This window comes from Zeugodacus cucurbitae, chromosome 3, assembly GCF_028554725.1.
Source record: "Zeugodacus cucurbitae isolate PBARC_wt_2022May chromosome 3, idZeuCucr1.2, whole genome shotgun sequence".
Lineage (NCBI taxonomy): Eukaryota > Metazoa > Arthropoda > Insecta > Diptera > Tephritidae > Zeugodacus > Zeugodacus cucurbitae.
In genome coordinates, this window is record NC_071668.1 from 47,302,777 (window position 1) to 47,330,768 (window position 27,992).

The window sequence follows — 27,992 nt, forward strand, 5'->3', positions numbered from 1 at the left end:
TTTTGGTTTTGGAAGAGATGTATGTGTATGTATAATATTATCGCCAAATACCGAAGCGTTGATGATAACAAATTGCAAAACAAAGAGAATTACAGAGAATAATTACCAAAACATAAAGTGAAACGTCAGACGGAAGCAGAAATGAATTTGATGTTCAAATAAATGGTTGATAAATACAGGGATGTTACTACACTGAAGTGTGAATACAGTAGCGTACCATAATATTGTTACAAAACATAAACATATTAACATGAATTTGTTTTTATAAGAAAAATCTGAAGTATTGAATATTTCTTTATTATTGCAAAGAAAAGTGTTAACATATTTTTGGTTTAAACTGCAGAATGTGGTATGAGAGGTGTATAAAGAGTTATAAATTGTGTTATTTTTTATTTCTATTATCTACTTGAAAAAGATGAATTTGATTTGTTTTTATTGAATTTTTATGTAACCACCGTTTAAAAAATGTTGAATCACTTAAGATTTTTTTAAGTATGGCGATTTTTAACAACATTAATGCAGTTTCACAAAGTAAGTTTCCGTTTCCTGTAGATTTTTCTTTAATTTTAATTACTAATCAGAATGAGATCTTTAACATGTTTTTTGCTGAGGTAATGGGATCATGTGTAGAAGTTCACGCAAGTGAGGAAAGTTTTTGATTGTCACTCACCTGGGAGTGGCCAGAAACGATTCTTCTCCACATGGTTCAAGCAGCTCACGACTTCCGGTTTTAGACCAAGTATTCTCTGGGTAGCCAACAGACATCCGTTTGAAGGCGAGCTAAAGTGAGAAGGCGAAGCCCGCTTATGCGGTTGTGCGTAGGGTTTGGGACCCACCACATAAAAACACCCCCCAATGAAAAATCTACGAAAGCCTCGGATGAGACACCCCCCTTTTGATGACGACCCCTGCAAACGTTTTAAGGATAATGATATAAGGGCATGCACCTGGAATGTCCGGACCCTTAATTGGGAAGGTGCCTCTGCCCAGCTGGTTGACGTCCTCATACGACTTAAGGCTGACATCACCGCCATCCAAGAAGTGCGATGGACGGGACAAGGACGGAAGAAGGTGGGTCCTTGTGACATCTACTACAGCGGCCATATAAAGGAGCGCAAATTTGGTGTTGGATTTGTGGTGGGAGAGAGACTCCGTCGCAGAGTCCTGGCATTCACCCCGGTGGATGAACGTCTAGCCACAATCCGCATCAAAGCGAGGTTCTTCAACATATCGCTGATTTGCGCCCACGCCCCAACGGAAGAGAAGGACGATGTGACCAAAGATGCTTTCTATGAGCGCCTAGAACGCACCTATGAGCGCTGCCCCCGCCACGATGTAAAAGTCGTGCTTGGTGATTTTAACGCCAGGGTGGGTAAAGAAGGTGTCTTTGGCACAACAGTCGGAAAATTCAGCCTCCATGACGAAACATCGCCAAACGGCCTGAGACTGATCGACTTCGCTGGGGCCCGAAATATGGTCGTCTGTAGTACCAGATTCCAGCATAAGAAAATACATCAAGCTACTTGGCTGTCTCCTGATCGAAACACGCGGAACCAAATCGATCACGTTGTGATAGACGGAAGACATGTCTCCTGTGTTTTAGACGTGCGTACGCTCCGAGGACCAAATATAGACTCGGACCATTATCTGGTCGCAGCGAAGATACGCACCCGCCTCTGTGCAGCAAAGAATGCCCGTCAACAAACACAAGGAAGGTTCGACGTCGAAAAGCTGCAATCGCAACAGACAGCCACGAAATACTCTACTCGACTTGCACTCCTGCTCTCTGAGAGCACTCATCAGCATCTCGGTATAAGGGAACTGTGGAACGGCATCTCAAACTCACTGCGTACCGCTGCAGCCGAAACAATTGGTTTTCGGCAACGACAAAAAACAAGCTGGTACGATGAGGAGTGCCGTCTCGCAGCGGAGAGAAAACAGACTGCCTACCTCGCAACATTGCAAACGACCACAACACGTGCGGGATGGGATAGATACCGAGAGCTGAAGAGGGAAGCGAGACGCATTTGCAGACAAAAAAAGAAAGAGGCCGAAATGCGTGAGTACGAAGAGCTTGAGAAGCTGGCAGACAGAGGGAATGCTCGAAAATTTTATGAAAAAATGAAGCGACTTAACGAAGGTTTCAAGACCGGAGCATCCTCATGTAGAGACCAAGGTGGTAATCTGGTAACCGATGTCCAGGGCATACTGGGATTATGGAGGGAACACTTCTCCGACCTGCTGAATGGCAGTGAGAGTACAACACCAGGAGATGGCGAACCCGATCCCCCAATCGTTGACGATGGAACAGATGTTCCATTACCCGACCATGAAGAAATTCGAATAGCAATTACCCGCTTGAAGAACAACAAAGCAGCGGGGGCCGATAGATTACCGGCAGAACTATTCAAATACGGCGGCGAAGAACTGATAAGGTGCATGCATCAGCTTCTTTGCAGAATATGGTCGGAAGAAAGCATGCCTGACGATTGGAATCTCAGTGTGCTCTGCCCAATCCATAAAAAGGGAGATCCCACAATCTGCGCCAATTACCGTGGGATCAGCCTCCTAAATATCGCATACAAGGTTCTATCGAGCGTATTGTGTGAAAGACTAAAGCCCACCGTCAACAAACTGATTGGACCTTATCAGTGTGGCTTTAGACCTGGAAAATCGACAACTGACCAGATATTCACCATGCGCCAAATCTTGGAAAAGACCCTAGAAAAGAGGATCGACACACACCACCTTTTTGTCGATTTTAAAGCTGCTTTCGACAGCACGAAAAGGAGTTGCCTTTACGCCGCGATGTCTGAATTTGGTATCCCCGCAAAACTAATACGGCTGTGTAAATTGACGTTGAGCAACACCAAAAGCTCCGTCATGATTGGGAAGGACCTCTCCGAGCCGTTCGATACCAAACGAGGTTTCAGACAAGGTGACTCACTATCGTGCGACTTCTTTAATCTGATGCTGGAAAAAATTATAAGAGCTGCAGAGCTAAACCGAGAAGGTACAATCTTCTACAAGAGTGTACAGCTCCTGGCGTACGCCGATGATATTGATATCATCGGAAGCAACAACCGCGCCGTTTGTTCTGCTTTTTCCCGCATGGATAAGGAGGCGAAGCGAATGGGTCTGGAGGTGAATGAGGACAAGACGAAGTATCTCCTGTCATCAAACAAACAGTCGGCGCATTCGCGTCTTGGCTCCCACGTCACTGTTGACAGTCATAACTTCGAGGTCGTAGATAATTTCGTATACCTGGGAACCAGCATCAACAACACGAACAATGTCAGCCTCGAAATCCAGCGCAGAATAACTCTTGCCAACAGGTGCTACTTTGGACTGAGTAGGCAATTGAACAGTAAAGTCCTCTCTCGACGAACCAAAATCAAGCTCTACAAGTCGCTTATCATTCCCGTCCTGCTTTACGGTGCAGAAGCTTGGACGATGTCAACATCAGATGAGACGACACTAGGAGTTTTCAAGAGGAAAATTTTGCGCAAGATTTATGGTCCTCAGAACATTGGCAACGGCGAATACCGCAGACGATGGAACGATGAGCTGTACGAGTTATACGACGACATTGACATAGTTCAGCGAATAAAAAGACAGCGGCTACGCTGGCTAGGTCATGTTGTCCGAATGGACGAAAACACTCCAGCCCTGAAAGTGTTCGATGCAGTACCCGCCGGAGGAAGCCGAGGAAGGGGAAGGCCTCCACTCCGTTGGAGGGACCAGGTGGAGAGCGACCTGGTTACACTTGGGATCTCCAACTGGCGCCGAACTGCGAAGGAGAGAGACAGGTGGCGCACTATCGTCGATTCGGCTATAACCGGCTAAACGGTTGCAACGCCAATCACATACAAAAAAATATAGAGAAACTGAGCAATACTGAATCTCTGAATTTATTTCTAGCATAAAGCCGCAAAAGTGTTCGGTTATTACGTTTCCTTGCAGAACATCCAAGCTGATTTCTGATAAATACAAGAGAGTAATTAATTAATTCATATAAAAAACCTTAGAGCAATTCATTGTCAAGGGTTGATCTATATTAGTGCGTATAACGATCAGTTGCTTTTTTTAGTTCACATTTTCTCACGAATCAGGAGAAACCGATGGCCTCAAGATGGTATGTACATCCAGTAGCGGACAAAAAAAACGGGACACTTACTTGCAGTGACTTTAAATCGATGTAGTATTAACAAATCAAACTTTCATATCTTCTTCTTCTTGACTGGCGTAGACACCGCTTACGCGGTTATAGCCGAGTCCAAAACAGCGCGCCACGTATCCCTCCTTCTGGCAGTTTGACGCCAATTGGTTATACCAAACGAAGCCAGGTCCGTCTCCACCTGGTCCTTCCATCGGAGTGGAGGTCTCCCTCTACCTCGGCTTCCACCAGCGGGTACTGCATCGAATACTTTCAGAGCTGGAGCACTTCCATCCATTCGAACAACATGACCCAGCCAGCGTGGCCGCTGTTTTTTTATTCTCTGGACTATGTCTATGTCACACATACAGCTCATCGTTCGATCGTCCGCGGTATTCGCCGTTGCCACTGTTTAAGGGACCATAAATCTTCCGCAAAACCTTTCTCTCGAAAACTCCTAGTGACGTCTCATCGGATGTTGACATCGTCCACGCTTCTGCACCGTAAAGTAGGACGGGAATGATGATAGACTTGTAGAGTTTGGTTTTTGTTCGTCGAGAGAGGTGCCATAGTAGCTACTGTTGGCAAGAGTGATTCTGCGTTGGATTTCCAGGCTGATATTGTTATTGCTGTTAATGCTGGTTCCCAGGTAGACGAAATTATCTACAACTTCAAAGTTATGACTGTCAACAGTGACGTGGGAGCCAAGATGCGAATGAGCTGACTGTTTGTTTGACGACAGGAGATATTTCGTCTTGTCCTCGTTCACCACCAGACCCATACGCTTCGCTTCCTTATCCAGTCTGGAAAAAGCAGAACTAACGGCGCGGGTGTTGTTTCCAATGATATCGATATCATCGGCGTACGCCAGTAGCTGTACACTCTTATAGAAGATTGTACCTTCTCTGTTTAGCTCTGCAGCTCGTATTATTTTCTCCAGCATCAGGTTAAAGAAATCACACGAGAGTGAGTCACCTTGTCTGAAACCTCGTCTGGTATCGAACGGCTCGGAGAGGTCCTTCCCGATCCTGACGGAGCTTTTGGTGTTGCTCAACGTCAGCTTACACAGCCGTATTAGTTTTGCGGGGATACCAAATTCAGACATCGCGGCATAAAGGCAGCTCCTTTTCGTGCTGTCGAAAGCAGCTTTAAAGTCGACAAAGAGATGGTGTGTGTCGATCCTATTTTCACGGGTCTTCTCCAAAATTTGGCGCATGGTGAATATCTGGTCCGTTGTTGATTTTCCAGGTCTAAAGCCACACTGATAAGGTCCAATCAGTTTGTTGACGGTGGGCTTTAGTCTTTCACACAATACGCTCGACAGAACCTTATACGCGATGTTGAGGAGGCTTATCCCACGGTAATTGGCGCAAATTGTGGGGTCTCCCTTTTTGTGTATTGGGCAGAGTACACTGAGTTTCCAATCGTCAGGCATGCTTTCTTCCGACCATATTCTGCAAAGAAGCTGATGCAAGCACCTTATCAGCTCTTCGCCGCCGTATTTGAATAGCTCGGCCGGTAATCCATCGGCACCCGCCGCCTTATTGTTCTTCAAGCGGGTAATTGCTATTCGAATTTCTTCACGGTCGGGCAATGGAACATCTGCTCCATCGTCGTCGATTGGGGAATCGGGTTCGCCATCTCCTGGTGTTGTACTTTCACTGCCATTCAGCAGGCTGGAGAAGTGTTCCCTCCACAAACTCAGTATACTCTGGTCATCAATAACTAGATCACCTCTGGGGGTCCTACAGGAGTGCGCTCCGGTCTTGAAACCTTCAGTTAGTCGCCGGATCTTTTCGTAAAATTTTCGAGCATTATCCCTGTCGGCCAGCTTGTCAAGCTGTTCATACTCACGCATTTCGGCCTCTTTCTTTTTTTGTCTGCAAATGCGTCTCGCTTCCCTCTTCAGCTCTCGGTATCTTTCCCATCCCGCTCGTGTTGCGGTCGATCGCAACATTGCGAGGTAGGCAGTCTGTCTTCTCTCCACTGCGAGACGACAATCCTCATCATACCAGCTGTTTTTTTTTACTTTTCCGAAAACCAATGGTTTCGGTTGCAGCTGTACGTAAGGAGTTTGATATGCCGTCCCACAGCTCCCTTATACCGAGATGCTGATGAGTGCTCTCAGAGAGCAGGAGTGCAAGTCGAGTAGAAAATCGTTCGGCTGTCGGTTGTGATGGCAGCTTCTCAATGTCGAACCTTCCTTGTGTTTGTTGACGTGTACGCTTTTCTACACAGAGGCGGGTGCGTATCTTAGCTGCTACAAGATAGTGGTCCGAGTCGATGTTGGGACCACGAAGCGTACGCACATCAAAAACACTGGAGACATGTCATCCATCTATCACAACATGATCGATCTGGTTGCGAGTGATTCGATTCGGGGACAGCCAAGTAGCTTGAAGGATTTTCTTATGCTGGAATCTAGTACTTCAGACGACCATATTTCGGGCCCCGTCGAAGTCGATCAGCCTCAGACCGTTTGGTGATGTTTCGTCATGGAGGCTGAATTTTCCGACTTTTGTGCCAAAGACACCTTCTTTACCCACCCTAGCGTTGAAATCGCCAAGCACGATTTTGACATCGTGGCGGGGGCAGCGCTCATAGGTACGTTCTAGGCGCTCATAGAAGGTATCTTTGATCACTTCGTCCTTCTCTTCCGTCGGGGCGTGGGCGCAAATCAGCGATATGTTGAAGAACCTCGCTTTGATGCGGATTGTGGCTAGACGTTCATCCACCGGAGTGAATGCCAGGACTCGACGACGGAGTCTCTCTCCCACCCCCACACCGAATTTGCGCTCCTTTATATGGCCGCTGTAGTAGATGTCACAAGGACCCACCTTTTTCCGTCCTTGTCCCGTTTATCGCATTTCTTGGATTGCGGTGATGTCAGCCTTTACTCTTACGAGGACATCAACCAGCTGGGCAGAGGCACCTTCCCAATTAAGGGTCCGGACATTCCAGGTGCATGCCCTTATTTCGTAGTCCTTTAAACGTTTGCAGTGGTCGTCATCAAAATTGGGGTCTCTCACCCGAGGCTGTTTTTTCTTTTTCATTGGGGGGTGTTTTTATGTGGTGGGTCCCAAACCCTACGCACAACCGCATAGGCGGGTTTCGCCTTCTCACTTTAGCTCGCCTCCAAACGGATGTCTGTTGGCTACCCAGAGGATACTTGGTCTAAGACCGGAAGTCGTGAGCTGCTTGAGCCACATGTAAAAGAATCGTTCCTGGCCACTCCCAAGTGAATGACAGTCAGAAACTTTCCTCACTTACGTGAACTTCTACATATGACTCCATCCTCCGGCCGGACTAACTGGCAATCCAAAAACTCACCTCGTCTCCATTAAGGCAAATTGTACAAAATTTGGACCAAGGAGTATTGGAGAAAAGTCATATTTTCAGAAAAATCCAAAATTAACCACGTCGGTTCATACGATATGTCGCACGTTCGCAGAAAACTTTGTGAACGCTTCTATAATGCATGTGTCAGAATTACCTTTAGGCAGGGGGGACCCTAATGATCTGGGCGTAGTTTTCTTATCATGGTGCTGGAAAGTTGCCCTTAATTGATGAATGATTAACTCAATTAAATACCAACAGCTCTTACTGGAGAACATGGCCCCTTCACTCTTTCCTATATGGACAAGGTAATTTTTTCAGAAAAAGAAAACGAAAAAAGAAACGTTTACAAAGCTTACACAATTATAGCCGAGTTAACAACAGCGCACCATTAATTCCTTCATTTTGCTCTTTGGTGCGTTCGACCTGGTCTTTCCAACGGAGTGGTGGTCTTCTTCTTCATCGGCTTCTACCAGCGGGTTTTCCTTCATTTGGACAACATGACCTGTCTTTTTATTCGCTGAACTATGTCAATATCGCCGTACCGCTCATCGTTCCATTGTCTCTGGTAGTCGCCGTTGCCAATGTTGAAATAACCATAAATCTCCCGTTCTCTCCAAAACTCCTAGTGCCGTCTAATCGGATGTTGATATCGTCCACGGTTTTGCACCATAAAGCAAAACGGGAATGATGAGAGACTTGTAGAGTTTGACTCAACTTAATAAGCTTCTGAAATTGTTTATATTTATATACCTAATTTGTTTTGGAAAACAAGCTAGGATATTAATTAAGTGTAGCAGTGTTTTCTCTTATTATAGTAAGTAGCTTCCGTTACTACCTGAATTAACGAATATTTGCTCTTTTAAAGTCGATTTTAATGATACAACTTTATAAAATATTATTTACAAGACAATCAGATATGAATGTATGTGTTTGTAATATTGGAATTTTATTAATCCCCATTGTGCACTTTTCAGCTAAGCTAACTGGTCTATTAATCCATTGTGTGGCGGCGTTTACATTCTTAACTTTAAGTGCAACAAAATCAGCTTGAAAACTTCAATGAAAAAGTAGTGGGAAAACAATACGTCGATATGAGCAAATCAGGGAACGTCATACGTTCATATGCTTACGAAGTGATATGTGCTCGTGTATACAACGCGGCTAATCAAGTCATCAGCCAGTGTTTTGAAATACTTCAGCTTGTAAGCTATTGTTGTTTTTGCTATTATTTTTATTGGCGCTCTTGTTAATTATTTACTTCCACCATTGCCACTTCTACGATATCCAACCTCGCGCCTACCGCCCGCTGATCAGATTACTAAACCCCTCATCATGGCTTAGTCATTTCGTTCGTTTCGTTAATATATCCCGTCGAGTTGTCGCTTCATACCGCTTCTCCAGCGTACAAACAAAAACGGCATTATTTACTTGTCTAAGAGAACACTCCGCAGTACATCCATGCGAGTAGCATAACGCTCCTTTTCTTTTGGCGCTAACTAATGCACCAATAAATTGATATCCTTCTTACATACTTAGATATACATATGTACATGACGTTGTGTGTGGCTGAGTTTATTTACAATTGAGTCCTGCAGGGCGGTATTCTCTTTCCGATTTTATGGCGCGTGTTCAACGGAAAACTGTGCCAGCTCTCGAAGCGAGTGACTGGAATCGACATTAGTCGACTTAAGAACTTTATTATAGAGTCCAAGCGCTTTGTCGCATCATAAGGGTCTTAGTTGGGAGTTTTCTGGGTATCAAAATGGACAGTGGAATATGTCTAAGTGAGATTCTCTGTATCCGCGGAGATATACCACTTATCCTAACCTATGTTTTTCGCTTCTGCAAGAAGTCCCATTCACCCGTCCTAATCACAAATTGTGTTAAGAACCAAAAACTACGTGAAGTTATCTTCTTGTAAAAGTAAGTATGGGCTGTCGAACGTACGTCAACGAACTGATTGCACCTTATCAGTGTGGCTTTAGACCTGTAAAATCCACCATGGATCAGATATTCAACATGCTCCAACCCTTAGAAAAGACTCAAGAGAATGGATACACACCATTTTTCATCGATACCAAATGAGGTTTCAGACAGGGTGACTCACTATCGTGCGACTTCTTTAAGCTATTGCTGAAGAAAATAATACGAGCTGCAGAGCTAAATAGAGAGGGTACAATATTCTATAGGAGTGGAGAGCTGCTGCTTTTTCCAACCTGGATAAGGAAGCGAAGCGGATGGGTCTGGTAGTGAATGTGGACAAACGTTACCTGGCACACGTCACTGTTGACACTCATAACTTTGGAGTTGTAGATAATTCTGTCTATCTTGGAATCAGCATTAACACCAATAATAATGTCAGCCTCGAAATCCAATACAGAATCACTCTTGCCAACAGGTATTACTTTGGACTGAGTAGTCAATTGAAAAATAAAGTCATCTCTCGACGAACAAAAACCAAACTATATAAGTCCCTTATCATCCCCATCCTGCCTTATGTCAGCACTAGGAGCTTTCGAGATAAAAGGTTTTGCGAAAGACTTATGGTCATTGCAACAGTGACAACGGCGAATACCGCAGACGATGAGCTGTACGAGGTAACATAGTTCAGTGAATAAAAAGAAGACCTCCACTTCGTTGGAAAAATCAGGTGGAGAGCGACCTAGTTTCGCATGATATTTCCAATTGTCGCCAAACAGCAAGAAGGAGAGATGTATGGCGCGCTCTTATAGATTCGACTATATCCGCATAAGCGGTTCCTACGCCAATTGCATACATATGTAGATACAATAGCAAGCCCTAACTAGGTTGTTTGTAAAGAAATCTGCAAACAAGTGCAGTGGATTTATTAAAAATATAAGCAACAACAAAATGATTGAACAAAATGTGAGATAAGTGCACCTATCCCTGCGCCACTCTGGTTTTTCAGCATTTGCAATGTTTGTAGTTTCATGTGAGGTACACTGAGAGAAAAGATGTATTAATAAACAAAAGCTCATAGTTAATTTTTTCTAGGTACTATTTATAGTCGAACGTAATTTCTGGCAATACTCGTATCTCAAAAGTATCTTTTGTCAACTGTTTGCACATGAATTTGTGTGTGTGTATGAAGATGTATGTATATGCGCCAAGTGCCTTCTAACGCTTTAATTGGGCATTTGCTTCACTTGCGCTACCGCTATAATTCCAACTGCATTAAGCGCATCAACGGGAGGCTTAGAACGTCGCATGAGCACCGACTGTGTCGTAACGCCATTTTGGCGCGTTAGCGACGCCAAATAATTGCTGCTCGGAAAGCGTTAATAGTGGTGGTTGTGTCGATTTAATCAACACAATACAGACACTCATACATAGTATGTACATAACCAATAGGAAAAATTTACTGTATTCGCACTTACGAAGAAACTGGTTAGCTATTTTTTTATACATTTCGAGCACTTTTTTGCAGTCCTTCTGGATATATCGTTTAATTTGAAATACATATATAATATAAATATTATGAACTTGTTTGTAACAATAACTTAAGAATTCTACAATATTAAGACTTATTGTCGTTTTTTCTTGTATGTCCATCTAAACTTCTGTTGGAAATTAAAATTTTTGTATTGTTTAAGGCTTGTATTCTTCCTATTATATTATTTTTCATTACATAATTGCAAATTTGAAATATATTTAGTAAGCTAGCTCTCTAAATACACTTTATCCTCTCTCAAATAAACGAAAAATGCTGTATAATTTTTCAACTTTCTTAGACGATATGTCCGCTCATTCTTTTTTACCCGATCCACATTCACTATGTGATAGTTTGATCTTTAAATAATTTAAGATCCTGATAAATAAACCAATAGAAAACAGTAATTAGAAATATTGTATACTCTCACTTAAAACGTCTATTGTCTCGACCGCGATCTTAGGAAAAGTCAATCGCAGGCAAAGTCAATTGCTAATCTCATTTGAGTGAAAATTTTCCTGCCGGTTGTTGGTGTTGACATAGACTTCCACATATCTAACTCCTGCATCAAACATCAAGTATGATAATTAAAAGCGAACGCCTATAAATACACATTTGTAGCGAAGTAACGAAAATAAAATTATTCTCATGAAATTGTGCCAATATCGGAGTGTTCTAATATTGATCTCATAGATTAAACACAGCGGTGTCCCCAAGGCCCATCAATAGATACATATGTATGTACATACATATGTACGTTTATACGCTTCCAATTAAAAATACCGTTTTCGTTAATTCAATTTACAGTTGTTTAAGCAACTAACGATGTTTTTATTTTATTACTTTATTAAATCACTTCGAAAAAAGCGTCTCTCTAACCTTTCGTATTTAATTGTATGTTTGTATATTGCCACCGCCATTTCCAGCATATTTATCGTATGCTCTTAATTATACTAATTTACCACTTAAACTACTGACAATTTTATACTCATAGACTATTCGTTACAATTTTCTTAATCCCATTACAGTGAACTTGAAAACTATTCAACTAGGATTGTACACACATTTAAACAAGGCGAAGCTAAGCATATTCTATATGTGTTTGCATGTAAGCAATTTTTACTGACAACAATTTTTATTAACTATGAATATTCTTCTTATCATTAAGTTTATTATTAATTAATTATTTATTAATTGTAAATAACTTATAATTTGTATAAGTATGATTTTTTTTTCAATTTCTGAAAAAAAAAAAACGAAATGAAAATAACAAACCAAATTTAATTGCCGAATGAAAATGTGTAGAAAGGAGCATTGTAATTTGCAAATTCGAAAAATTTGAATGGAAATCGATATCAGATATTGCTTGATTATTTGAGCGACTAATACTTTGAAAAAGTCACAATTTTATCTCGACTGTCTCTAGAAAGTTGGATTTTCTAAATTCTCGCAACACATTCCAATCCAAAGCCAAGTTTACAATCGTTTTTTGTACTCAAATATTAATTTGGACATCAAATAAGTACAATAAAGTTGGTTCCACTTTTTATACACTGAAAATAGCATTTTAAATGAATTGATATCTATAGATAGTCAATAAATATGTGATATCAATAATGATGATTTAATTCTATGCCATTATCCACCGATAATTACTTTTACCGTAAATACTACTATAGATCTTTTTCATCTGTGGGAGTTTAAATTATTAGAATAGGGAAGTGCAAGGTATAAAAATTGGCGCTTAATATTCTACTGCCAAAAATCGTTACGCTCACAAAAATCGTGTCATGTCCCATAGCTGAGATGGAAGGTATCTCATAAGAGTTCGAGGGTCATATTCTGTATGAGACGTTAGGCATGAGATCGCTCTCCCTACGAATATCAGTTAAGTCTCTTTCCTCACATTTCTCATTATCCTTTAAAAAAATATTTAGAGTTGGAGATGATGTCCTTCATGTACTCATAATTGTAAAGGTTGTTTTTTCTGAGACATGTGGTTTTCAAGAAGAAAAAAGTAAAACGTAAATAATTTAAAGTTATGGCCAAGAATTGAACTTTATTAAAAATATAAGGGTGTGCCATTATGTTTTAGAAATGACTTTGGGCAAGTGACTAGAGACCGACCGATTAATCGGCCTAGGTATCGGCATCGGCCAGTATCGGCCACAAAATTCAGCATCGGCATCGGTATCGGCATCGGTCATATTTGGCCGATTCTTTCTACTTCTTTCGGATTACACTAAAATACATTTTTTTTTTCTTTTTTGATTTCTCTAAAGCGTACAATTGGAATTCTTCTGCTTACCATATAAAACACAGTGATTCACATTTGACTAAACTAATAAATCACCACGATGATAATTTAAGTCTAGTATAAAGAAATTCAATAAGTTTGCAGTAAATTGAAGATTTTATTTAGCACTGCTAGAAAGATTCAATTTATGTCAAATATTCACAGTTTTGTTTAACAACTTGTTGAGATTTTGAAGATAATGTCATAAAGCCACTATTATAGAAGCATTCGTAACTAGGAGAGTCTATTTTTAAAAGTTCACCATAGACCGGATCACTTGGTGCTGTCCTGGACTATAAGGTGCATGCAAAAGAACCTGCTAAACAAGCTTCCAAAGTTTCTATCGAGTCATTACTAAGTGACGCCTTTTACAATTCGAGATATAAATGGCAAAAGTCATCTCTTTGAAAATAACGGATTATTTTTACTAGACCTACTATTTTCGAATATTAGCCTTAATGCTCATATTTGTCCGTAAGGGATTAAATGGTTGTTTTCAATAATTTTTTTTCTATGTAAACAATTATTTATGTAATTCAAACTTGTTTCTGTTTTATGGATACATACGTATTTAAAGAATAATTTCTGAAATTAAAAAAAAACAAGTAAGGAAGGGCTAAGTTCGGGTGTAACCGAACATTTTATACTCTCGCAATTTATTTATTTAACTTTATTTATATTATATAATACACAATTTGACCCACATATTCGTCATATATATTGTATAAAGTCCATTGAAAGTTGGAAACCATAATATTAGGTTAGAAGCACCGAGGTACTCGTGTTCGATATATGGGGCCTTAAAAACCTATGGTCCGATTTCGGCGATTTTTAGAATGGGGCTGCCACACTATTAACATAGTAATTGTGCAAAGTTCTGCACCGATATCTTCACTAGTACTTACTTTATATATTGTAAAGTAAACGATTCAGGTCGTCTTCAAAGTTATGGTATATAGGAAGTAGGCGTGATTGTGAAGCGATTTGGCTATTTTCACAACATATCATTGGGATGTAAGGAAACTATTACAAACCAAGTTTCATTGAAATCGGTCAAGTAGTTCCTGAGATATGGTTTTTGACCCATAAGTGGGCGACACCACGCCCATTTTCCATTTTGTAAAAAAATCTGAGTGCAACTCTCATCTGCCATTTCTTATGTGAAATTTAGTGTTTCTGACGTTTTTCGTTAATGAATTAACCCACTTTTTGTAATTTTCAACTTAACTTTTGTATGGGAGGTGGGCGTGGTTATAATCCGATTTCTTTCATTTTTGGACTGTATTAGGAAGTGGCTAAAAAAAACGACTGCAGAAAGTTTGGTTTATATAGCTCTATTGGTTTGCGAGATATATACAAAAATCCGATTTGGGGGCGGGGCCACGACCACTTCCCCAAAAAAATTACATCCAAATATGCCCCTTCGTAGTACGATCCTTCATACCAAATTTTATTTCCATAACTTTATTTATGGCTTAGTTATGGCACTTTATGTGTTTTCGGTTTTCGGCATTTTGTGGGCGTGGCAGTGGTCCGATTTTGCTCATTTTCGAAAGCAACCTTCCTATGGTGCCCAGAAATAAGTGTGCCAAGTTTCATCAAGATATCTTAATATTTACTCAAGTTACAGTTACAGCTTGCACAGACGGACGGACAGACAGACATTCGGATTTGAACTCCACTCTTCACCCTGATCACTTTGGTATATATAACCATATATCTAACTCGTTTAGTTTTGGGTGTTAAAAACAACCGTTATGTGAACAAAACTATAATACTCTCTTTAGCAACATTTGTTGCGAGAGTATAAAAATTAAAACTCCTCCATTGTGACATCATTTCCGGTGAACCCTCGGAAAAAAGGTGCGTCCGCGTTGTCAGCATAGCTCCTGACAGGATCACCCAAAATAAAAAAAGTGTTCTAGGTAAGACTCGTGCTTGAACGAAGGGAAGACAAAAAACTTAAAATTGGAATTTTGGCAGAAATTTGGCAGAAAAATAAAAATTTGGTCGAATTTGCTTGACATTTTGTTTTTTTTTTTTAAATAGTTGTAATTGAAAAAAGAAAAAATCCTTCGTTCATGTACGAATAAATTGTATCTCGAACACATTATGCAAAATTTCATCAAGATCGATTCAGTAGTTTTCGCGAATATTTGACAACCGACTTGGAAAACACGGTTCCGAGAAAAACGCGTTTAAGGTTTTGAGGAACAATAATAACTGACTTGGAGCGCACACCTTCCAAAGTCTATAACTGAAAATTTAGGATAACATTCTTGCGATATTGTAGAATAAAACAAAAAAAAAGAATATTTGAATCCACGAAACCCATGTAACCCATTAAAGGAAAAAAGCTATATTGCTGAGTCGCTTTGAAAAAAAGGTGAATAACTTATTTTTTCTATCAACATATATATATATTATAATAACAATTTATTAAGTTTTGAATATTAATTAAATGAATAAACAACTTCATATTTACATATGAACTGAGTTGTTTACTTATTTTGCAATGTTATTTGTTTTTGTTTTTCTTTTGTTACTATACTAATTTACTAAATAAAGTTATTGATGAAAGAATCGGCATCGGCATCGGCCGATTCTTTGCCAACTGGCCGATTAATCGGCTTCGGCATCGGCCAAAAATTTGGTATCGGTGGGACACTACAAGTGACCGCTACGGCTGGCTCAAATAAATTCCAGACGATAGGCCCAAGTTTCAAGTATTGCCTCATTGAAAACTACACGTCTAAAATAACACCCGTCATGTCCGTTTAAGAAAAACCAAAATTGTGTAAAATTAAACATTTTTCGATTTGAAATAAAATTTAGTTTACTGTTATGTATGTATATTGAGGCATGTGAAAAGCATTGAATTTGGTCACATATATTACTTTTAATGTTGCTTACTAGTTATTGTTTAGTTTCGATGTTTAATCTTTAAGAGTACTACTTAAGCTTAAGTTAATTGATTTTAAGTACACAAATTTCTACATACTCCGTATTTACAATTGTGCACACATACATATCTCCATCATATGCTATAAACGATCAACTTACTTAGATATTTACAGTTTTATAAGTTTTTCATATTATTTTAATAACAAATATATTATTTATTTTAGGTTTTCTTACTATTTTGCTAAACAACCAACTATAAATGTATGTATCATCGTAATTTTGAAGCACTTCTCCTAAATATTCATGAAACTTACTGGGTATAAGAATCACCCATGCATCATATTAAGGTTTTAACGATTTAATTTGGTTTACAAATACCGTAATTCTTGCAATTTCTAATTACACTAATCGGCAGAAAAGAAAATATAAATATAATGGATAATGAGTGTAGTTGCATCCATAATTTGAAATTTAAACTCTCTAAAAAATATACATATTTAGATCAACTTGTGAAAACTTCAGAACACTGGGAAAACTAAGCAGGGCTTGTGGTTTTCTACTTTCAAAATTGATATATAATTGTCTTTGCGAAATTAACCGATTGTATTGCTGTTATATCAGTTTATTTGATTAGCTATCGCATAACACTAATATCCATTTAGTACTTATATAAATCTAATAACACTGATCAAATTAATAATTGTTCTACTCATTAAGGTTACAAACAAATAACTCACAAGTCTATCTACATACGTATATCATTTTTGTCTTTCGAATTAGGTAATTACAGTATATAACAAAAGTAACCGGAAACGGTAGCAAACTCATTGAATAATTTCGAGAACGGTAAAATAATGTTATGCGGCTAGAGATTTCAGCACACCGAGTTTTAATATAACATTCAATTGAGTAAAGCAAAATATGCAATATAAGAAACCTTAAAAGCAGTTTACCTGTACTATTTTCGGTAAGTGAGATACATGGATCGCGTTCTATCTGGCTTTAATACATCTCCTTTGATATTGTAATATTGGAATTATATTTCAAGTTGTTTGAACTAAAATTTTGAAAAATTTGGCATCCCTTTAAAGGGTGATCCATCTCGAGGTTCCCTACTTTTTTAAAGAAGAAAATACAGAAAACTCAAATTTAATGGGGAATGTTCACTCTCATTCGAAACAACTTTTTTGGCATTATCCCTCTGAAATGTTGGCTGTGGCTACGTCCCAGATGTGTGAGAAGTGCACCGTCTTGTTGAAACCGAATGTCGCCGAGATCCCGTGCTTCAGTTTCAGGCATGATAACAGTCGCCATTGACGGTTACATTCTCGATGATTGCACTGGCGCACAAACCGTTGTTTTTTTCTGCATGAAATGGCATATCTTGAATCTCTTCAGGTTGCTCTTCGTCCCAAATACGGCAATTTTGCTTGTTTACATATCCATTGAGCCATAAATGGGTCTCAACGCTATAATTAAGTTAAGTAAAGGTATTCAAGTTATAACTCTTCTGCAAAATATCTTCAATGGTAAGCTACTTTGAATCCCTCTAGCTCTATAGAAATATTACAATTTTATTAATTAATTAAACGAAGGCAGGGCTGCTTAAAGATAACTCAGTATAATTTTCTTGAAACGGGTTTGTTTCTACTTTTCGGAAACGTTTTCAAATAAATGATTTCTGAGAAACTCTCTCGTATCGTAGCTATCCAATGAGTTAACAATTACCGTAATCATTCTTCGTAGTAAACTTGAGTGTACAGGTTGCTTTCGTATTTATATAAATTCTCTAAAAGGTTCATCATAACTATTGTTGTTGTCGCTCGCATCAAAACCATTGTTGAGTAGTAATGTTGTTGTTGTCGGTTGTTGCAACATCAATTGATTGTGATTCGTTTGCATTAGATGTTGTGACAATTGCGGTTGCATATGGCTGAGACTTTGATTCTGTATTTGTATGGTCGTCGTGGCGGTCGTAAGACGAGGTTGCTGATTCACCACATCCGCCGCAGCCAGTGCGCAATCATATGAATTTGTACCGTTTGTAAGCACATCATCATAACATGACCCAGGACCAGGTCCAGGACCAGGCCCGGAACTGTTACCTCCACCGCCAGCATTTAAATTTAATATGCCAACGCCAACACCAACACCAACGCCGAGTCCAACATCGCCGACGCCGCTGATGCCACCATTACCGGTTAGATCGGTGGTGGCGCTATTCAAAATGACACCATTCAAATCCAATGAGGACTCTTCGTTGCGTTTCGAGAGAATTATGTGCGTCAAATTTATTATGTAGTTTTTGGCCAGAGTTAAAGTCTCAATTTTAGAGAGACGACGCTCCATTTCTACGTGTGGAATAACTTCACGCAAAGACTGAAATGTAAAATGTATTGCATGGGGTTATACATAAGGAGGTATAAAGGCTTTATATTTTTTTATATAAATTCGAACAAGTAATATCTTAAAGGCATTCTTCCGTGGTCTGGTTGGTTCCAAGTTCTTCGCACAGTGAAATGAGTGAATATAGTATTTAATATAAAATATGCATGATGACATATGCGTCTGTTAGTGTGTATATATATGGTTGACATTACCTGAAAAGCGTCATTTAAGCTGTGCATTCTCATGCGTTCACGCTCATTTGACTCCAATCGCCGCAGATTACGCTCCTTTGCATTGAGAACGCCCTTCCTGCGACGGCTTTGTGTGGAGCCCGTTAAGGAGTTTCTAGCGCGGCTGGATGGCCGTGCACTGCCACCGTTGCTGCTGCCGCCGCCGCCGCTTGTATCGTCGCTCTGTGAACTTGAATCTGTCATTTCCATCTCATAATTATTATTGCTTAACTGAAATTCAAAAGGAAAGAAATTGTTCTACATTCTGCTGGACAGCTTCGTGAACTACAAATGAACTACGGTTTCTTTACTTGCAACCCACATACAACATATACATATGTAAATACTTAATGCAAGCACATATCCAAATAACATACATTCGTAAAAATATATAAAAATGTTAAAAATATTTTTTAAATTCAATAGGTTTATTTTGGTGCTACTTTAACATATAAAGTTTTTACAAGACAGTAGAGGAGTAGGGAGTAGAGAAGTGGGAGCAATACAATATTTCTTCAATAAAGCCTCTCAATAATACATAAACTATTCTAAATACATCGATATAGTGGATAGAACCTCATTGAGGTTTCCTCTGATCTGAGCATTCATATATTGTGCGCCCTTTCAATGAATAACAAATAAGGAAGGGATAAGTTCGGGTGTAACCGAACGTTGTATACTCTCGAAATTAATTTATTTAATTTTGTTAAGGGAATACACAATTTGTCACACATAATCGGAATAAAGTCCATTAGAAAACAAAAGTCATAGTATATGTGAACTGGGGTATTTCCTGGACCGGTTTTACTTATTTGTATCACCAAGCTGCATTCCATCCGAGATTCTACGTTTCCTTAATTTGCAATATCTCACATATTAACCGATATCCATCACTATCCACCGGAAGTTTGAAAATCCGAATATGAGGTATAAGGGGTCTAGAGGACTCACACTATTAGAAGGAACATATCTCCTTTGAATTTCTTTAGAATACTTGAGAGATATTCCGATATTTTCAATAAATAATAGACGCAAACTTCGAGGTCCTCATATTCGATATCTGTGGCCTTGAAAAATTATAGTCCGATTTCAGAGATACTGCCTATGCTACACTAGAAACATAGTATTTGTGCAAAGTTTTGTTTCGATATCTTCACTGGTGCATAACTTATATATGTATAGTAAAGCGAACGAATCACTTGGGGTCCAAAATTATAGAATATGGGAAGGCGTGGTTGTGAATCGATTTCGCTCATTTTCAAGCTATAGAATTGAGATGCCAAGGAAATGGTTCTAACCGAGTTTCGTTTCTGAAATATGGTTCAAAAAAATATGTCCCAAAAAAATTACATCCAAATATGTCCTTACTGTGATCCTTTGTACCAAATTTTACTTTCATCATCACCATAATTTCTCAATTTTTACTCAAGTTACAGCTTGCACGGACGGATGGACAGACATCCGGATTTCAAATCTACTCGTCGCCCTTATCACTTAGGTATATATGACTCTTTTAGTTTTGGTGTTACAAACAACAGTTATGTTAACCAAATTGTTATACACTCTTTGCAACATGTTTCGAGAGTATAAAAAGATGGAACAATAAGTTTATATTCATTTAGTATCAAATGCGCCAATCAGCCAAGATCAATCGTCATCTCGGCTGCCAACTGTTGCTTTCTTGAACAATTTCTTCAGTGTGTAGGAGTAGAGTACAGCGGATTCTTGCGGCTCAAAAAATAATTCTATCCATAAACAAACAACATTTCGCCTTTGCAAAGCCATAAACAAACCTAAATTTAAACAAATTCCAATGATTTAATCACATTTTTGGATACAACGATTTTTAAATTCATATGTGGGGCACAACAAAGTGACGAACTAGTAACTTAATATAATTTCCAAAGGCACCAATTTATTACTATTAATCCCACAAACATATATTTCAATACATACATACATATACTCGTATGTATATGATATAATATTGTACCTGTGTTGTCCTTTGGCTTGTTCTGCGTACGGGTCGTGAAGATGCTTCTTGCAAGTCAATAGGCGATCTTGGATTCTCAGCATTCACGTTGGGATTGAGTTGATGTTGATGCATTTGGTGTTGTTGTTCCATAGTCATGTATTCGTGCGAGACCAGTATATCCGAAATATGATTTGAACCCATTTTGATATTTATTGTCCACCAAAGTCAGCAACCTGTTTATAAAATATTATGTTGTTATATTAATAAATCTATTTGTTATTTGCTAATTTTAATAAATTCATAGAGAACTGAGCATTTCTTAAACACGAATGAAAATACGAAAATGTATAAAATGGCATGGTAATAAATATTCAAGGGCAGCTCAGGTGTATCTGCTAAGTAACAATGAGCTTAAGTGTTTCGAGTATGTTGGATAAAAAGTATACAAGTTCACTGGTTACATGTGCATTAGCCAAAGTGCAAGCACCCTTTTGAGAAGGCTTAAGGTTTAATAAACCTTGAATATATTTGTGTGGCATTGCCTTTCCCTCCTGTATTTAAAATATTGTGGGAACTGCTATGCAAAATAAGTCAATCTGAACTGAATATTGTCAGTTTGTAAGGAGATATTACAGTAATCCCCGCTTAAGTGTCCCTTCTTAACATGCAAGACTTTAGAGACACTTAAGCGGGAAAGGCATTTAAATGAATCCCGCTTAAGTGCCTCGGGATACTTACCAAACTTTTTCTCAAATACTTCAATCTACTATTTTTTCTTTTAGAAAGAAAGTCACATTTATTTCTTATTAATAACAAAAATACAAATCTACTCAAACTATTAACTTGATTTCAACAATGCCTTTTAGCCCAAGATCATTCAAAATTGCTATGATCGAATATTAACCACACCCACCCCTATTCAAACAACTAAACTGAAAACTACTACCAAATTTTGTAGTATAGATGGCACAGAAGAACTGCACTAAAATTCGTATACAAAATTTGCAATGGGACTAACACCGATTACTTTCTTTAGTCGCAATATAATTAGGAGAGAATATATAGCCGAAGGTTCATACCTTCACTGATTTGAATTACATATTTAAATATCTAGGAAGTGAAGCAGAAAAGAGATTTATTAATCTATACTTTTAGCATGATTATTGAATATAAGATTTAAGAACTAATTTGTTCATCGATAAATACATTGACTTTCAACAAGTTTCTCTTGGTAGCTTTTTTTATTTTTTAAATTAAAGAACAAGTTTTGAAATATTTGTCATTGCAATTAGGACGAATTAACAAAAGGTAAGTTAAGGACGCAAATGTCTGAAGCGCTTAACCTATATTTTGCTCAGGAAGAGAGGTGAATGTTTAGTGTCCCAAAATATTGTAATTTTATGAAAAAAATTCCGAAGCATAGTTGTTTGTTGAGAATCTGGTTCAATGTGCAAATGAAACCAATCAAATTTCCTTTGTCTTCATTTAATTTTCGTTTTTGGTGTCAATGCCAAAATTGATAAGATAATGTGTCACTCTCCAATTCTAAATTATCATTATTAACGTCGTGATCAACATTTCGTACATACATTAAGCAAGCTAGCATTTTCCGCACACATGTGATAGACATTTTGTGTATTTAGCAAGTTCGAGTTTTCTAATAAAACTGAGGAAATACATATTATGGATTATACTTGTATCATCTATTACTATTTCATCGGCTGGATGGAATTCACCCATTTAGGCAATTCACAAGCTTTGTTGTATGTCTTATGTCATATTTTAATATTCTTAAAAAATACGACACTTGTGAGCACCCTTAACTGTTGTATGTCATATTTTGTCATATTTCTACACTTAATCAGCTGATAGTGAAAAATTAAGAAGACAGAAATGCTATATATCCGCGATCCGCGATAAAAAATCATCAATATATATATGCGTTCATCCGATTTTGGCCTTAGTAAAAAAAACATAGCGATTTTTGCTGAGGCCAAAACCAGATATATGTCCGTATTTTCCAGATATATACAATGTGCGGTATAAATCGGTTGAGAAGTGTTCGGGCAGAAGGGCACGAAGCACAGAAAACCGACTACCCACTCGTCGAAGTTTTGCCCCAAAACGCCCCGGTTCCAAAAAGTAATATAACCGGTTACTGCAGTACGAGGCATATGCCGCAAAAAACCGCATTTTAATTTTTTTTTTTCAATATTAACAGCTTAATTTTTTAAAATGTTTGGTGCATATCTTTGCGCCTTCAAACTCTGAATGATTTCAAATTCGTGATTCACATTCACATCAATCTCCGATTGTTTTTCACTTTTTCCAAAAAAATCCAGTTTAAGAGAGAGACAGTCTTTGTGAAGAGTTTTGGTTAATTCAAGAGAGTAAAGAAAAAACATCTTATAGAATTGTTCAATTGCTCGGATTATCTAAAAACTTATATTCTCACTACAAAAACAAAAAGATGATTTTGATTTTTTTTTCGAAAATTTAACTTTGACCACATACAGCAACTGTTATATTAGCTTGAACGAAAAGAGTTATACACCATGGTTAACATACAAGAGGAAAGGTTGGATGACGGTCTGATTTTACTCTTTGGCGACTTGGAAATTGTAATTAACAATTATGTCACCAGTAAGTTAAATTTGGCAATTATAAGGCAAATATTTCGATCTTTTATGGTGAGAAATATATCTCCTTAATTGCGTACTAGCTGTTTAATGCTTATAAATGTAATTAGAACAGTGTTTTTCTGGTAGAAAGTACTTAAAAGCCATTACCGCCACTAACACTGTTGGCATTAAAAAGTATTGTCGCAATCAGAACTCCTGCCATGCCGGACCGTACATTTTTCTTCGTCATTGCAAGTGTAACCCTATAACCTTATTTTTCTTCGCATTCCTTTTTATTTTATTTCCCGCAGTATTGCAACAAAGTACTAACAGCATTCTTAAGGACCAAAAGCTTTGTTCTTTCATATAAACACAATACAAATGTGAATATGAAAAGCAACTATCGAAAGCGTATACTTAACTGCACTGGATGCAATATAAATAAAAACATAATAAAACGAGTATAGTTAAGACCAAAAGGACCAGAAACTAAACTCCAGACTAGAAATATTTTGCAATAATACAGAAATTGAGGTAAAAGGTGATTTTGCCAAACATTGATGATTTCTTTAAATAGTTTAAGAATTATGAGAGTTTGGTATCAGGCATGTTTTGTAAATCGCTTTCGGTCACATTTTTTTGATTTTTCGTTTTCAAATCGAATAATATTTTCTGCAAACTTTTCCATTTTTAATTTTTCGAAAATAATCAAACTGTATTTTGAGCATGTTCTGTAAATCGGAATCGTTAATATATAAAAGATCGGGTTTTAATTTAAAAATAAATTTCATTGCCACAATGTAATTATATCGTAATTGTATATTGTAATAATAACATAACAATTCCAAACTATATACGAAAGAAACCGAAATTCGCTTCTAGCGGGACAGAATAACTTATGATTTATCTAAAGATATCGACCAATTCACCTAAGAACAGTTTTATGTTTCATATAATTGATTTTATTTCATTGTTTTTGTTCCGATAAAAAGAAAATATCGAGATCGATAGTAAATGAGTGGATTGCCATAAAACGATCAAAAATCAAAGCGCTGCACTTTATTCAGCATAGTTCTTATTTACGATCATTTCCTGATCCTCAATGTCAAGTATACGCTTAGGATTACGTGTCTTGTCTTTAATTGAGCAATACCCGAATAAGAACTTCATTATAATAAAGCCTTCTCGGCTGTGACATGGAACTACTAGCGAATATATTTCAAATACACAGTAAAATTTTATATGAAAAAACTTTAAATTAATTATCATCCATTAAAAGTTCACTTCACAATTAATTTGACAGTGTCCACAACTGAAAGAATTATATAAAATTATTTACTAAATCTGTATAATATAGAGGTTCAGTTGGCAACATATACAGTGTAAAGACTCTCAATGAATTCTCATAAATTCATTATTAATTCTTGAACTTTAATAAAGAAAGAAAACGCAACACTTAACATTACATTTATGACACGCCATTTTCTTCTCAAAGGTCTAGGTTCAGGCAGACAAGATAATAATCTTTTTTTTCTATAAATAGGGTGTTAAATCTTAAAACTTAAATCTTATACACTTATAAATTTTAATTTTATTACATCAAATTTCGTACAACAAGCAACCTAATTGCAAATTGAGTCCATAATAAAAGTGGTCTGATATAATTGCGATGTTTCCGGTGTAACAACGAAAACTTGAACAAAATACAAAATACCGAACGTTTCGTAATTACTACATAAATTACACAAAAATACGGCTGATATAATAATTTTTAAGATAAATTTGTATTTTATTTTTTTATTTTAAAGGTAGACATAGAACAGTTCAGGAAAATTTTCTTTTTCACAGTTTTTCACTTAAGGTATTTTATGTTCGTTCATATGACATTGTCTCTGTGAAGGTGAACATTCCAAATGTATCGAGGTAACTTTTAACCACAATGTCAGAACATGAGAAATTAAATTGGAGCCTGTATCAAATCGAATGTATTCAGAACCATTGTTCCATTCTACACATTAACTGTTTGTGGGTTTTACCAACATCTAATTATGGTACAGGTTTTTCAAACAGTGATGTATTGCTGCAAAACTGTATAATCCAAAGTGGACTCGAATAAAAAATGGAGATAAGTACTAACTTTTCCAATTGAAATTGACATAGTCTAGTGAAACTCGACTATAATTATAGAAGGTTTGCCTTTAGTTTTGTGTAACCGCATACAATACATATGTATGTTTTTATACTTTGGAGTGAAATTATGTTTGGTGGTTATTTAAGGTAAAGAATTGTACCTCTTCCATTTAAGCTATGTTTCATTACACTATACGACAAAATCGGCTTTTTTTCGGACCAAACTAATTTTTTCCGGGAGTATGAGTCATAAGTAAAAACGTGTATTCTCTGATTTTCGATATTAGTCTCCAAATCGAAACAGGATATAGTTTGTAAAAAATTAAAAATAAAGATTTAATCCACATTTTCCTTTTAATTATAAATTTATGTATACAACTTTTTGGTCGAGTTCATATTAAAAATTCTATAGACCCCTTATAGTATTTTTGGATACAAATTTTTCTAATTTTTTCGAAGATCTAACCTTCACAGCATCTGTCATATCAGCTTGACAGAACAGTTGAACCAGGAGGAAAATGTGGATTATTCCCATTTTTTAGTGACTATATCTTGTAATTAATAATATATTTTTAAAAAGTCCTTTTTCGAACTCCGTACCCAGATATTTCGCATTTGGAAACTAACTTCGAAATCGGAGAATAAACTTTTTATATTTATCACTCAATCTCCAGGAAAAAATAGTTTGGTCCAATACCCAGTCGAATGTTGTAAAGTGTTATTTTATATTCATTAAAAAGGTATGTTAACTGCAACTACTGCGTTTGATATTGTCAACTGAAATAAAATTAAAAAACTGGAATTTAAAATTACATTTTATAGAAGGTGGTGCGATTGATGAGCAATTGAAATATATTTAACAAGCTTTTCACAATTTCAAAATAATAAAATATTATCCAAAAAATTCAAATCTGTCCGAGTAAAATTCTAATTCCCTTTGGAAGTTCCGCCCTGTAGGCTGCCACTTCAGTTTTAATTGGAAACTTTAAATGCGTTTATCTCAAAATTCAATTTTTTAAACCGGTGGACACGATTTTTCGAAAAGTTATGAAGCGATTTTGTTCAAATTTCGCACACATCTTTGGATTTTTTTTTATATTTTAATTACAACTCTGTTTTCGAGTCAGTATATGGCGAAACTTTGACCAACAAGTGAGATTTTTGGTAAAAATCTCTCAAAAATAAAAATTTTAATATTTGCTCATTAACTAGTTTTATCCTTTTACTATCGAAATATTTTTGGTGTATTGATATTGATCAATCAATAATTATTTTTTATTTAGACAGATCATCGGAGATGAGGTACCAAAGACTGAGTTTAAAAAAATAAAAAATTCACAGAATCTATTTAAATACATTCGTATCTTTTATATGCTGCATTTATTACATGAAACATATGGTTGTATATGTTAAAAAGAATTTATCGATATTTTTAAGACGATGTTTAATATTTTAATTTTTAATTCTTTCGAAGGCATTCCTTTTTAATATCAATATGTATGTTATAAATTTTCCGAAATGATGTACTTGAAATGAATACAATTTTAAATTAAAACCGAACAAGAAAGGTATTATACTTATATTTTTGCCAAATATCGTTTAAAATAGAATTTTGCGTTTAAAGTAATTATTGGTTTAGACAACCGTGTTAAGAAAGCAAAAACTCACTTTTTCGTTAACGTTTTCCTTAAATTATACCACTTTCAAAACTGTTGAAATTGGACTTTATAGCTAACTATTATTGCAACAAATTTTTGAGATCTCTGAAACACTGCTTTCACCAAATTTTAAGGTTTCTTTCTAACGAAAGTATTGTTATTTTTCATAAAACTCAATAACATGCTTCGTGTACACATTTAATTTCGAGTTGAAACACAAATTTCTTTTATTTTCATCAACTTTCAGTTAATTTTTAATGAAAACTTTCTATTCCACTGAAATAACACTTGTTGCGCTGGCACACATGAAAGCCATATACTTTTTGAATGGTAAACGATGACGAACCACGACGGCGCCGAGTGATTCCCGCTGCGGCAAATGTACAACTAAGCAGACAGATTGAACCGGAAGCACTGAGGCCGCCGCACAGCCACTTGTGGATTCGCACGAAATGCCACCGTGCAGCAGTACAAAAGGCAGGCAGCCAGCTAACACTGACAGACAGACAAGCAAGCGAGCAACAAGTACGAGTACGACGGCGCCAACACGCGCTAACTCGCAACGTCAACAAAGGCTGGACCAACCAACCAACCACCCACACACGGATTTTGCGGCAATTCGAATGGCAATTGGTAGCAATGCGCATGCCCGTTTCCGTTACGCTCAACACAGTACGCTATCAGGCGACCGGCATGCGGATCATCAACGCCAAGCGAGTGCGTGGATACTTGTTGATTCGGCAGTGTTGAGTGCAAGCCGACATTGCACTCAAATTCGCTTGAGTGATGGTAAGTCAGCGTGCAGAAGAATCGCTGCTTTCCACGACCATTTCAGCCATTCAGT

At 37.4% G+C, this 27,992-nt stretch overlaps 2 protein-coding genes across 11 annotated transcripts in view; one reads left to right on the forward strand and one right to left on the reverse strand.

Moving 5' to 3' along the window:
- LOC105218759 (uncharacterized) overlaps positions 1-27,992 on the forward strand; it is a 107,661-nt gene that overhangs the window by 24,605 nt on the left and 55,064 nt on the right. For 5 of the 9 annotated variants that reach the window (XM_054226944.1, XM_054226947.1, XM_054226948.1 and 2 more), the window contains exon 2: positions 11,975-12,054. The exons of 2 other annotated variants lie outside the window; for them this stretch is intronic. In XM_054226944.1, the coding sequence (XP_054082919.1) occupies positions 11,975-12,054 (80 nt within the window). Of the gene's footprint in view, positions 1-177; positions 532-11,974; positions 12,055-16,370; positions 16,408-27,992 lie in introns of those variants that run through there. 2 more of the 9 variants (XM_029044556.2, XM_029044555.2) reach the window with 2 other exon arrangements.
- Positions 12,646-27,989, reverse strand: LOC105218767 (protein dimmed). 2 transcript variants are annotated; one of them, XM_011194564.3, is made up of 4 exons: positions 27,159-27,989; positions 20,758-20,972; positions 18,747-18,995; positions 12,646-18,525 (listed from the first exon to the last, which is right to left on the reverse strand). In XM_011194564.3, exons 2-4 carry the CDS (start codon positions 20,938-20,940, stop codon positions 17,923-17,925), a joined length of 1,035 nt encoding a protein of 344 aa, XP_011192866.1. In that variant the 5' UTR covers positions 20,941-20,972; positions 27,159-27,989; the 3' UTR covers positions 12,646-17,922. The 2 variants fall into 2 exon arrangements, with proteins under 2 accessions (XP_011192866.1, XP_054082916.1); XM_054226941.1 differs by lacking the exon at positions 27,159-27,989 and having other exon boundaries at positions 20,758-21,129.

Bases quoted from the DNA above. Each gene is read 5' to 3' on its own strand.
- LOC105218767 (XM_011194564.3), bottom strand. From the start codon at position 20,940: ATGGGTTCAAATCATATTTCGGATATACTGGTCTCGCACGAATACATG. The intron at 18,996-20,757 runs GTACAATATTAT...TTTGAATTTCAG, and splicing joins CAAGCCAAAGGACAACACAG to TTAAGCAATAATAATTATGA. The intron at 18,526-18,746 runs GTAATGTCAACC...TTTACATTTCAG, and splicing joins GCTTAAATGACGCTTTTCAG to TCTTTGCGTGAAGTTATTCC.